Below are 12746 nucleotides of genomic sequence, written 5' to 3'. Positions count from 1 at the left end.
GCGGATTTTAACTTATAATGACATTGTTTGTATATCCAGTAGTTTATATTGTGTCCAAAAAGTTTACGATGCTTGGCAAAAATCTGGTCAAAATTGTCAGAGATCTTTTTAGAATTGTTTTTAGTACCCAGCATCTCGACGACATAGACCTCCTTGGTTTCGTTTCTAATGGCGAATGTGTAGTAGAACCAGCAGTCGTTGGCGTCTCTCTCCTTGCAGTGCGTGAGGGGAAAGCTCTGATCGGTAGGTTGAGGAAGCTTGTCGCGATCCTTCACCTTTATTAGCACAAAGTCGCTGCAGTCACGCTCGCATGTGTCTTTCTTCTCACCAGCCTGGAACGCTCGGCACTGCACACACTCCCTAACGACAAACACAAAGTTCAGTTGTAGTATTAAAAAAAAAAAAAGGCTATCACTTCTGAACGGTTTAAAATGAAAACATCTTGTGTTTGTAACCATGAAGAAAATTACCCGTGTGCTCTACAGCAGTGGTCAGCAACTCTTCTGTACCACGGACCAGTTTAACGTCCGACAACATTGTCGCAGCCTGGCCCAACAACATTAGTAATTACAATGATAATAATAATAATAATAATAATTATTATAAAAAAGCGTTATCATTAGAGCACTAGGGATCTTGAATGGCATAGGAAAAGGCATTGGATTTGATCTCATAGTTACATTTGTACTTACGGCACCACATTGTACAATGTTGTTTTGGCTGAACTCTTTCCCTCAAAGTTCAATTAAAATGCCTTTTCCTACGTTATCTATGTTCCTAGTAACCCACTGTTTGGGATTCGGCGTTCTCACTGCAGTTATTACTTTTTCCCATCGGACCACATAGGCCTAGATTTTCGTGCCTTAATAAACGGTATCAACATTTCAAAACTGCATTTTGTATTTCCTTCGGTTGTCTCTGTGTGATATTAAAATTGGTTTGATGATCTTAAACCTTTGTCACTAATAAATATGCAAAAAAAACCTCAAATTGAGGATGGGGCCAAATGCTTTTTCACGACACTGTACTACTGAAAAACAACGGTACAATGTGGACCCATAATTTGAAATTGCCTTGGGTCAAAAAATGCCTGTATGGTACTGAATAAGCAAAAAAAATAGGCACATTTTTCTTCTTTGCAGCCCGATACCAAATGACCATCTGTAAACGGCCCAGTGGTTGCCGACCATTGATTTTCAAAGATCACACACGAACACAGCAAAAGATTCTGATTCGTTTTTTACTGCCACAAAAAAAAAATATCAATAATACAGCTTGGTGGCCTTGGGGGTATGGCGCCCACCCAGAGACTGGGAGGTTGTTGTTCAAGCCTCGGCCGAGTCATACCTAAGACTTAAACATTGGTACCCGTTGCCTCCCTGCTTGGCGTTCAGCATTAGGGGTTGGAATTGGGGGTCTTTTGTCACCTAATGACTCCCAACACCTCAGTTAGGTTGAGCGATGGGGCTGGGAATCCCCTCCTCTAAATCAATCTCCCAAAAAGAGTCAGAAATTACTCTAGCCACCTTCCACTAGGGGGATATGGCTGTGGTATATATATATCAATAATACAAGGAGACATTTACAAAAAAGCATAATGATAAATTTTATTTGCTCGGTAATTAAGCTTTAATTGTATGATAATTAAAAAAATGTCTTAAGGAATTGAAATATGCTGGTACAGAATATCTTCGAAGAAAAGAGTAAAATAATCATATGTGACGTTTTTTCTCGTTATCATACTTAGGTTACATATTTAGAAATGGTATTTTTTTCAACAGGTGAGTACTGGTATCAACATTGATTGAGCAGAGTTCTTTTGAATCATTTAAAAGCATTTTTATGATTAATTTTACAATTGAAATCTCACTTTCTAAAATAACATGACATTTTCAAATTTTGTGAAAACATATTTTATATGAAAATAAATGGAAAATCAGACTTAAATATTACAGAAAGTTTGACGAGACTGAAATCAACAAAATTGTCTTAACTTATTACCGGTATTATCAGATTTTACTATGCAAAATCATACAATTTCAAGCCCCTATACGACCACAAATTATGTTGGGGAAAATATTTTTGCAATACTGAAATAATGGTCACTCCAAAAGCTAAAAATGTCAGGCAAACAATTGTAATCCAACAACACCAAAGTTATGTGAAATTTCCCCCTTTCTCAAATTGTTATGTTAATTCCGCTTTGGATTGTACTTTGTACTGACTTGTGCTCAGCGCAGACTCCGGGACAGGTAGGGCAGATCTCGCATGTCGGTCCCTGAAACTTTGGGTTGGTGCATTTGCAGACACCGCAGTCGCAAGTTCCCCGGCCGTTGCAGATCTGCCCGTTCTTGGCCAAGCATGTGGACGTATCCAGGGAGCAATCGCACGCGCTTCCCGTGTAGTTGTTGTCACAGACACACACGCGACATTCACAACGGCCGTGTCCTTACAAAAATACACACAAGAACGAAAACAATCATGCACACTGACCACACATGCAGTACTCAAGGAGAATTATTGTCTTTTGTTTAAAAGTAATCACAAATTCTTAAACTGACAATGTGAGGAAATTCTACATATTGTTTGCATAAAATTGATATATATATATAACAGGCATATTCAAATTATTTTCTGAGACAATGCATTTTGAAGACAGCATGTCTTGTTTTTGTAATCGTGCACTGTGCTGGAGAAACATCAGCACCCTAGCGAGCCAGTCGTCATATTGTTTTTAGTGTTAATCTAAGAGGTCATGAGTGTTTTAAGCCAAGTTTTGGTAGTTTTTCTTGAGAATGCCTTGGTGTAGCGTTGCAGATGGATGCAGTAATAGTACAACAAAGAGCCAGCAACCAAAAAAGGGGTAACTGGCAAAAAACAAATGGAGAGAAGCTAACAACCCCAGCGCCAACAGGGAGCTAGTCGGACAAAATTAAAGTAACCGCGACACATGGGGTGAAAAAGACAAACGAAAAGCCACAAGCGGTGTGCAATCGCTGTACACTACAATCACCGTCTGTTGTATTGAACAAATTCGGCATTTTTAAAGTGTTGTCCTCCTTCAATTATGTCACAGCAATACAGCAAACAAGCCGGATAAATCAACTTTAAGACTAAATGTCTTGAGTACCCAGGCACCGAGTATTTTGCAATATATTTATATAATTGTGGGGAGGAAAACTACTCATTCTGTGCCTAACTGAAAAAAAATGTTTCGGAATACATTTAAAGAAAGAAATATATAATAAACATTACAGCTCAGCAAAAATGAAATTTAAAATACCCTATTTTTTTGTAATTCATGAAACAGTAGCTACTCATGACTACCTCCACATAGCTTGTTGTTGGAGCGGTCGCAGTTAAAGTTGTCACACTCGCAATATTTTCCGCTGTAGATCTCAGCAGGATTCTCCCTTTTCTTGCACTCGCAGGTTCCGCAGACACAGTCGCCATTGTTGCTGCAGATGTCCGTGCCATTGTCCTTGCGACAGTTTGCGTCTAAATCCTCTGTCCGAACTTCATCTGTGCTGCACTCACACAAACGCCCGATGCGACCATCGTTGCACCTGACAAAACAACAATATCTCAAAGTGTTTTCACAGGTATTCATTGCCAGTTTTGAAATTGACCGTGGCAGTCCTATGAAGAACATTTATGAAATGGCTTTTCCAGTAAGAAGTAATGACAATCACAGCTCTTCATGAATTTGTTTTACCTGGTGCTCCTTGGCCTAGAACACGTTTTCCAAATCTAGAGTGCAATTTAGTCGCCCAACCAAAGACAAAAATCTTAAGTTCCAGCTAAATTTGTCAAAACATTTTTATTGCACTTTTGTTACAAAGCAATTTTTCATAGCACGATTGTTTGCACGCAAATACAACTTTGGTCTGTCTCCAAATATTACCTTGTAAATATGTTTGTCTATCCTGTCATTCTCTCGATAGTTTTTTCTATTTGAAGTCTTTTTTATGTGTTTATCTTGGAGTGCCGTTCTTGTTCTAAACAATGTTCACGTTGTGATCAACAATGACAATAAAGACAATTTTAATAATATACAATACTTTTGTTATAATCTATATATACACATCCATTGTCTGCGCCACTTATCCTCACTAGGGTTATGCGGTTGTTCCAGCCCATCCCAGCCACCTTCGGGCAGTAGACACCCTTAACTTACAGTTACAGGGCAGACATACTACTCACTCGCTTATTCATGCCTAGGGACAATTCGAACAGGTCAACTAACCTGACATACATATTTTTGGAATGTGGGAGGAAACCGGCGTGCCCGATGGAAACCCATGTAGGGAGAACATAGCTGGATTTGAACTCTGGATCTCCGCACCGTGGGGCTGCACACTGACCACTCAGCTGCTGTGCGGCTATAATCTATTTTTTCTTTCAAAAACAATCTGCCACTTACTTGCAGGCACCACACTCGAAGGTGCCATGGCCAGCATCACACTTGTTACTGTTGGGCTCTCCCCGTGCTGAGCACTGACACTCGCAAATAAAGTTTAGGACGACTTCCACCTCCTCTGTGAAACCTAGCGGTTTGATCTTGATGCTTTCCGTCTTCCCTTGTGATGGGCACTTCTCTGACTCGATGGATATCTTGAATAATACCTGTAAAACACACATATCATCACCATATTTATATCACAGTCAGAATGTGTGGAATGTAGATCAAACCATAAACGTCCTTCATTCAGTGAATACTGAATTGTGACTTTCTTAATCTGATTTAAAGCTTTAGTTCTGACAGCACTTTATTGTCAGTATTTTGAACGGATTCAAGTACAGAAACAGAGGAGGATATAACTGTTAGTTTACGTCAATTAATACATTGGTATGGTAAGAATTAAAATAATAATGGTATTCTGTAGTTAATAATGATGCTATTTCCCCATGTACCTCATCTCCAATAGAGATGTTGGAGCATTTTCTGCCGTTCTCACCGGTCCCTTCCACTCCATTCTTACAGATGGACTTGTAGGTGATAGAAACTCCTTCTGGAAGCCTACCATTTTCCAGAATTACCTCAGATGACAAAGACTGCACAAGATTCAAAATCATTATCAAACAAAATCTGAATATTGTTGTAATTCTAAACTCAATATGTTTACTTACATTGTAGGCGTCGATGATGAGTTTGATAACGTTGCTCGAGTTCGAGGACAGCATGCCTACGGCCGATTTGGGAATAAGATTTTTCAGTTCCTGCACACAATTAAGACTTGAACATTTACAACTAGGGACGGGTAGGAATTATATTCATCTTGTACGTGAGAGGCACTTGTGTGGCTTTTTCCTGAACCAAAATAGTTTAATGTGTTCATTTTAAATATAGTATGTGGTATAGTAAATGTCTATTTGTATCGCATGATGATTTTTGCACTCTATGTACACATTTAATGTCGGTGTAGTTTAGCAGCTGCTCGGCCATTTAAGCTTCCCCTACTTGGAATTAAAAAACACATTAATATTTCACAAAATCAATCAATGTACAATGCCACATGAGCAATAAGATCAGCAGAATGTCAGCAGCAAACATGGGAAAATGTGCCACTCATGTAAAAATAACAATAAGATGAATACCACATATCATGTTTTTGAATGGTACCTTATAAACAGGTTGGAATTCTTCTGTGACTGCGAAGATTGTCTGGATGTTGTGGTCACTTAGTTTCTGCACCAAATGGGCGATGGAAGGATAGTCCTGACATACAGACAATGAACAATTTTAGCAAATGGGCTGGGTAGCTATCGTCATTTTTCAAGTATTTAAAAAAATAATTCACCTGAATGCGATACAAAATTGTACCAATCCAATAATGTTAGTTATATAAGAGGTACAAAAATGATGAGTCAATGCAACCAACTGATCCAAGCTGATCCTGACCTACATGGCATTATTGCCACAGTTGCATAAATGCCTGAAAACTCTACCTTGGTTCATATGAACACTACTTCTCTTTTTTTAATTGTACTATAATACTTAGTGTATTTATCTGCTGCTAACAAATATGTTGGTTTTTCAATTAAAATAGAACTAACAGTTGCAATATTATCAAATAACTATTAATTAATTGCCTTCTTTGTTATTTAGTAATGATACAACTCACGTCTGGTGACTATGAAATTAATTAGCTTCCAACCACACAGTGTGGCGTGTATCTACTGTATTAGCCAAAAATAATCGGTGCAAGGCTTACTTTTAACATAATATTTGGAATAGTTTAAGATTTTAAAAAAAGCGCTATTAAAACATAATAAGTGATGTCTTACATAGTAGTGACTCATTGTGTACATGTTGTTTTCCAGGTGACATTTCCCATCATTAGGGAGAACGATACCACCCAGTTTTCCATCTCCAGCAAAATGGAACCCGGCGTCCGTAGAAAAGACAAGAAGGCGAGTGACATTCCTCCACCCGATCTGTTCCTCGCAAACAGCTACTTGCATGATGGCGTCAAAGCCTCCCTCCGGAGAGTCAAGGTTTCCAGAGATCTGCTGCTGGCTAACCAGCTGGTTGAACTGGTCTCCCTTGTTGGTCAATTTCAGGACGTTCTTGTAGCTGAAGGGACTGGTGCAATTCTGATTGCCTGTGCATGGGTTCTTGTAGCGCGCCGGAGTAGTGCTGATGTACGGCATCACTGTCTTCTCCACGAATGAGCCGAACCCTGCAAGGAGAAAAGCTACTACTAATTCCTGGTAATATAGATGGTTGCTGCAATTAAAGCTTAACTTAAAGCTGAATTTAATCACTAAAATCCTTTACTGTTCCTGAAGTTAATAAGTATTTCCATCTGAATGATTTAGTTGTTGGTCACAGAAACACTCAGGGGGATAGAATTAGCCTTAGATACTTGTTAAAAAATAAAAAAGACAGCTGTTACACTAGAAATTCCATGAGGTTTCAGTTGTTGGAACCCAAAACATTTTAAATGTGCATTGATTCGCCATCAAAATTGTACTTATTAGTTCCTAGTATGAAATGTGTTAGAGCTGTAGGTTCATGGATCTCTTAAAATGACTACCCTGCTTAAAGATCTTATTTTGGTCCTAAAAAATGCCACTAAGAATAATCGCAGACAATAATTTATTTCCAATGAACCAAAAAAAGAATGGTCCTTCATAGAAGGCCAATTTACATGGTAATGCATCATTAGTAGACATTTCCCTCACCAATCCTGAAGTCTGAAGTAATGGTCTGCATTTCCCTCATGAGGTCTGTGCCCAGGTTCTTGACGTTGTCAAGATCGTCCTTCATGGAAAAGGACAGGTCCATCAGGTAGTACAGGTCTATAGGATAATCCTCTGCTCGCTTGAACTTCAGATCAAAAGTCTGTGGCTCGCCTGCGTTATAGATGAACCACTAAGTCAGCACTTGGAAATTACCTTTTGTCAAAATACCTATACTAAAATGGATATACCAGATCTTAGGGTGAGGGTAAGCTTCTGTGGCTGGATTTGCGTGATCTGCTCAGGTTTGGGTTTGTCAGTATCGTCTTTCCTACGGTTGGTGACTGGTTTGTTCTTGTTGATAACAATGCTGCCGCGAGGATTTTCGATTTTGGCTACGTTGCAATTTCTGGTCTTCAGGGACTCTAGGTCATCACAGCGCGCAGACTTTGACTCACCCACTGATAGGAAGTCCTGAACAAATCACAGAAGATTACATTTTACAAATATGTTTGACCAAAACAAGAATACACCTGGGCTTTTAGCGTTTAAATTCAGATTTTTTTATCATTAGTCTTTAAAAAGAAATACAAAACCACATTTACAGTTTGTCATAAAAGTAGGTACACCCCTAACATTTATGCAGATATTTCATTATAATGTTAAATAGAATATCACAGAAGAAACATCACCATGGCTTACTGAAAAGATATCTTCTGGTCTGATGAGACATAGATCAATTTATTTGGCTCAGATGGTGTGAAGCATGTGTGGCAGAAACGAGGTGAGGAGTACAAAAATATTTGTATCTTGCCTAAAGTCAAGCATGGTGTTGGAAATGTCCTTGATCGGGGGTTCCAAGAATGAAACTAGGGTTTGGGAATGTCATTTCATATAGGAAAACATGAACTCAAGTAAGCATGTACTGTACTGTGAAATACTGGAGAAGAGAATGATCCCCTCCCTTTAGAAACTGGGCCACAGGACAATGTTCTAGCCTGGAAATGACCCCAAATACACTTCTAAGATGATCAATGCTTTCCTAAAGAGGCTAAGGTTAAAGGGGATGGAATGGCCAAGCATGTCTCCAGAACTTAACCCAATATAACATCTTTGGGGTATCCTCAAGCGAAAGGTGGAGGAGCACAAGATATTGAATATCCCCAAGCTCCGTCATGGAGGAGTGGAAGAGCATTCCTGTGGTAATTTGTGAGGCTCTGGTGAAATCCATGGCAAGGAGGATTGGGGTGGTTCTAGAAAATTATGCTGGCCACACAAAATATTGAACTTCAGGAACTTTTATTTAGGGTTTACTCACTTTTGTTACCTGGGGTTTAGCTACTAATGAATACATTGAGTTTTTTGAGAGGAAAAAAAATTTTACATTGTTAGATCATCTTAACACAAACTTATTTTTATTCTGTCAAAGTGAGGTTTCTGCAGTGTTGTTTAATTCAACATTATGACAAAATCTCTGCAGAAATGTGAGGGGTGTACTCACTTTTGTGACATATTGTATGCAGCGAAAACCTAAATTTAAATGTAATGCTTCTTTTAAAAGCTTTTGAATTAAATGACTTCTACCAGACATGCAGAAGACCAGTAAACTTTAGTGATGATTCAATGTATATTTCCAATTTCCCAACTTTAACCAACGTAAAGAATCAAAACCCTTTTTTTCCCACACAAAAACAAGTTGATATATCGCCAATTTGGTCTTTATTTTTACCAATGATTCTCATTAATTATAACATTGGTAAAATGGCGGCGCCCTCTGTTGGCTGCGGCTGCATCGGCTCGCTACAACGGGTCAGGTGTATCGACATTTCGTTCTGTGTACATTGTTACAAAGAATGACAATACAAAGGAAATTATTATTATTATTATTATTATAATATGACAAACACCAACAGTATGTTGCTTTTTATCCAAAACATTTGTTACAGTTTACAACTAAAAAATACATAAAACTTACTTTCTGAAAACACATTTAGACTGACACATAGTTGTTACTTTTCTGGCATAGTAAAAGCACAGCAACGTAAATAAACCTGGGTACTGGCTTTGTATAGTAAAATATTAACTTACAGATAAAGTCAATATGAAATGTGGCCTGATAGAAAACTCAGCTCATGTATGAAGTTTAATGTCAGCAACTTTCCTGCACCCCGTTTTTCAAATGTACAAAGAACAACAACAATATATTTGCAAAATGTAGTCATTGCAAGAAAAGTGATTTTTTTCTCCAAACATAGTCTGATTGGTCAATGCAGGAATATAAACCTCAACAACTTTAAAGTAGTTGGATAAAAGTTGCTGGAATTTGTCTTGTTCCGAGTTGCAAGACAAAACTTGTATGAAGAATTTGCCAAACTGGCAACCGTGTTATAACAACAACAGAAGAAACCCCCTAAAGTTTAGTTTAGAGAAATCTTTATAACACTTAACGAAAAAAATTAAAGCTAAATCATATTTCAATGAATATTAATGGTCTGTTTAGTTCGCTAAGTAAGCACAAACTTAGACCTGCACACTAGACCTGTGTCAAACCTACCTTTCCTCTCTAAAGTACTTGAAAAAGTAGTGGCACAGCAGCTGAATGATTTCATGTCCGAGAACAATCTCTTTGAATCAATGCAATCAGGATTCAGGGCTAACCACTCTACTGAGACAGCTCTTATTAAGGTAACCAATGATCTCCTACGGGCAATGGACTCTGGCGCATCATCACTTTTGCTGCTGCTGGACCTTAGTGCTGCATTTGACACAGTGGACCATAATATCTTGCTAGAACGGTTGGAAAAATGAATTGGTCTCTCAGGAAACGTCCTCTTATGGTTCAGATCCTACCTCTCAGATAGGACACACTGCGTTAAATATGGCGAATTTACATCTGAGCCATTTAGTGTTACTTGTGGTGTTCCGCAGGGTTCAGTGCTTGGCCCCCTTCTCTTCAGCATTTATATGCTTCCACTAGGTGATATTATTCGCAAGTATAATATCAGTTTCCATTGCTACGCAGATGACACTCAACTCTATCTCCCGATGGAGGAATCTGCCACACTAAACTGTGGAAATTTGGAGGCCTGCCTCACTGAGATAAAAGAGTGGATGTCACTCAATTTCCTGTGTCTTAACTCTAATAAAGACTGAAATGTTAGTTATTGGTCCATCTAAGTCCCGTGACTTACTCTCTAAAACCGCTGTGAACATAGACAATTGCCACATCACACAGAGCGACTCACTTAAAAATGTAGGTGTCATTTTCGACCCCGATCTGTCCTTTCAAACACATGTGAAGAAAATTACTAGAACCACTTTCTTCCATCTCCGTAACATTGCTAAAATTCGTCCTATACTTTCTCAGTCGGATGCGGAAATCATAATTCACGCGTTTGTTACCTCCCGTCTCGATTACTGTAATGCACTACTTTCCGGTCTTCCGATGACCAGACTCAAGAGTCTTCAGCTGGTACAAAATGCTGCAGCAAGGCTTTTAACAAGGACAAAAAAGTACGATCACATCACCCCAATTTTGGCTAACGTGCATTGGCTCCCTGTTAGCCTAAGATGCGATTTTAAGGTTCTCCTATTACTATACAAAATCATACATGGACTTTCCCCCTCATATCTTTCAGATCTGATTTTCCCCTATGTCCCGGCCCGAAGCCTTCGTTCCGAGAGCGCCGGTCTCCTGGTGATCCCAAAAGCCAAGAAGTGTTCCGCTGGTTCGAGAGCGTTCTCCATCCGGGCACCGGTGTTGTGGAATGCTCTTCCCCCTGAGATCCGATCTGCAACCTCAGTGGAAATGTTTAAATCTAAGCTTAAAACTCACTTCTACTCTATAGCATACGAATAACCTAAACTTCTTATATGTAATAACTTGTGAAGCCCTTTGAGACTATTTGTGATTAAGGGCTATACAAATAAAAATGACTTGACTTGACTTGGCAGTAAACTCACCAAAAAACACAAGCAGCTAAAATTTTCCAGATGCAAACAACTCACATGAGACGTCAACAAAGTACATCATGTACACGAAATGATAATCACAGAGAGCCTCTGCAAACTTGGTAATAAAACATAATTGGAAACATCTTAACATCTTGGATGAAACAAGTTACTTATATGTGGCTGTGTAAATTGCATTATTTGAAACCAAATGGGGACACGCCACATTTAGACACACATTTAGAGTCAGATCAGGAGGCTTCTCCTGCCATTTGTTAACCATGGAAACCAGTACTATCTGTTTCATGTGGGGAGCAGACCCCTTCCCCAAAAAACAACATGAAATGAAATGAAATGATCTGCATTTATATAGCGCTTTTCAAGTCAATGACTTCCCAAAGCGCTTCACATTGTGCTTCACATTTCCCAATAGCGGCCGTGATCTGTGCAGCCATGTAAGGCGCTAACCTGCTTATTGGGGGTATTGGGGTTTCAGTGTCTTACCCATGGACACTTCAGCATGTAACAAGGACAAGCCGGGATTCGAACTGGGATCCCTTAATCCTAAAACGATCGCTCTACCTTCTGAGCTACTGCCGCCCCAACATGAAGCGGGATGGGCGCTGCCAAGCTGTAGTCACCCAGGACACATCACAGGAAGTGGTGCCCCTACGACCCTAGTCTTGGAAGTCTGTATGATTTATTTTTTAGAAGGATTAACTGATAATACAGTGGATTACTAACTTCCTCAGTCAATATGAGTAGCTTGACTGCAGAGCAGGAGTCAATAAAAGAGAGGACCAAAACATTTTGGATAGGTTTACACTGCAAAGCTGAATGCTCAATTAAGATTCTTTTGAGTGAAATCTGATGTTTTTGTGAAATATTTCACATTTCCAAGTAAATGCAACTTGTATACGACTTGATGCCTTGTGTGAATGCCACAAGTGTCCCGCATGCGCAGAACAGGACACGTGAAGTCACACGCTGTGCACAATTTTTTTTGCGGAGGTACTCATGGATGTTAACGGCGTAGCGCTGTCCTCCCAAATATAAATAAACCCGAAACCTCAGTTTCCCTCCATTGAATACTGTCCGTGTGGTGTGATCTGAATGTAAACATTGCTAACCACCACTAGAGGATACGATCACATTATCAATGAGTGCAACTGCAGTGAAGTCGAGCGACATCCTGTGAATCCAGTTGTATATGTTGCAACGTCGGCTGTTCTATGAGTTACAAAATAAATAAGTATTCATCTTTCATGAATGTGTAAATTAATGACACGATTTTCGTCCGCCATGGTTGTAGATTTGTCCACTTCCTCCCACCTCGTTGAACACAGAAAAGTGACACCTGCCACCTGTCGATGACGTACAGATCGCATTAATACGTCTTGACCATTCCAAACAGAAGTTGCGTTTCAAAAGATCGGATTTAGGATCACGTATAAAAGTGGCCTGGGTCTGGTGTGAAGAAAAAAAAAAAAAATCGGACATGTGCCATTCAGGCAGAATAACTGATCAGATAAAGGTCACTTTTGTGCAAAAAAAAAAAAAAAAAAAAAAAAAAAAGCTTTCTCTGCAGAGTGAACCTAGCCTTTGACTCC

The 12746-nt window shown here is 39.2% G+C and overlaps 1 protein-coding gene across 1 annotated transcript in view; it reads right to left on the bottom strand.

Moving 5' to 3' along the window:
* LOC148374413 (integrin beta-1-like) overlaps positions 1–12746 on the bottom strand; it is a 33539-nt gene that overhangs the window by 3341 nt on the left and 17452 nt on the right. The window contains exons 4-13 of the mRNA XM_088336122.1: positions 7437–7659; positions 7189–7359; positions 6289–6683; positions 5624–5719; positions 5131–5220; positions 4915–5055; positions 4424–4626; positions 3328–3566; positions 2226–2448; positions 128–360 (exon numbers count right to left, since the gene is read on the bottom strand). Of these exons, the coding sequence (XP_088192248.1) occupies positions 128–360; positions 2226–2448; positions 3328–3566; positions 4424–4626; positions 4915–5055; positions 5131–5220; positions 5624–5719; positions 6289–6683; positions 7189–7359; positions 7437–7659 (2014 nt within the window). The remainder of the gene's footprint in view (positions 1–127; positions 361–2225; positions 2449–3327; positions 3567–4423; positions 4627–4914; positions 5056–5130; positions 5221–5623; positions 5720–6288; positions 6684–7188; positions 7360–7436; positions 7660–12746) is intronic.

This window comes from Urocampus carinirostris, chromosome 1 (genome assembly GCF_059441175.1).
Source record: "Urocampus carinirostris isolate Australia breed hairy pipefish chromosome 1, RoL_Ucar_1.0, whole genome shotgun sequence".
Lineage (NCBI taxonomy): Eukaryota > Metazoa > Chordata > Actinopteri > Syngnathiformes > Syngnathidae > Urocampus > Urocampus carinirostris.
The sequence above is the reverse complement of the archived record's forward strand: the minus strand, read 5'-3'. Positions and strand labels throughout refer to the sequence as shown.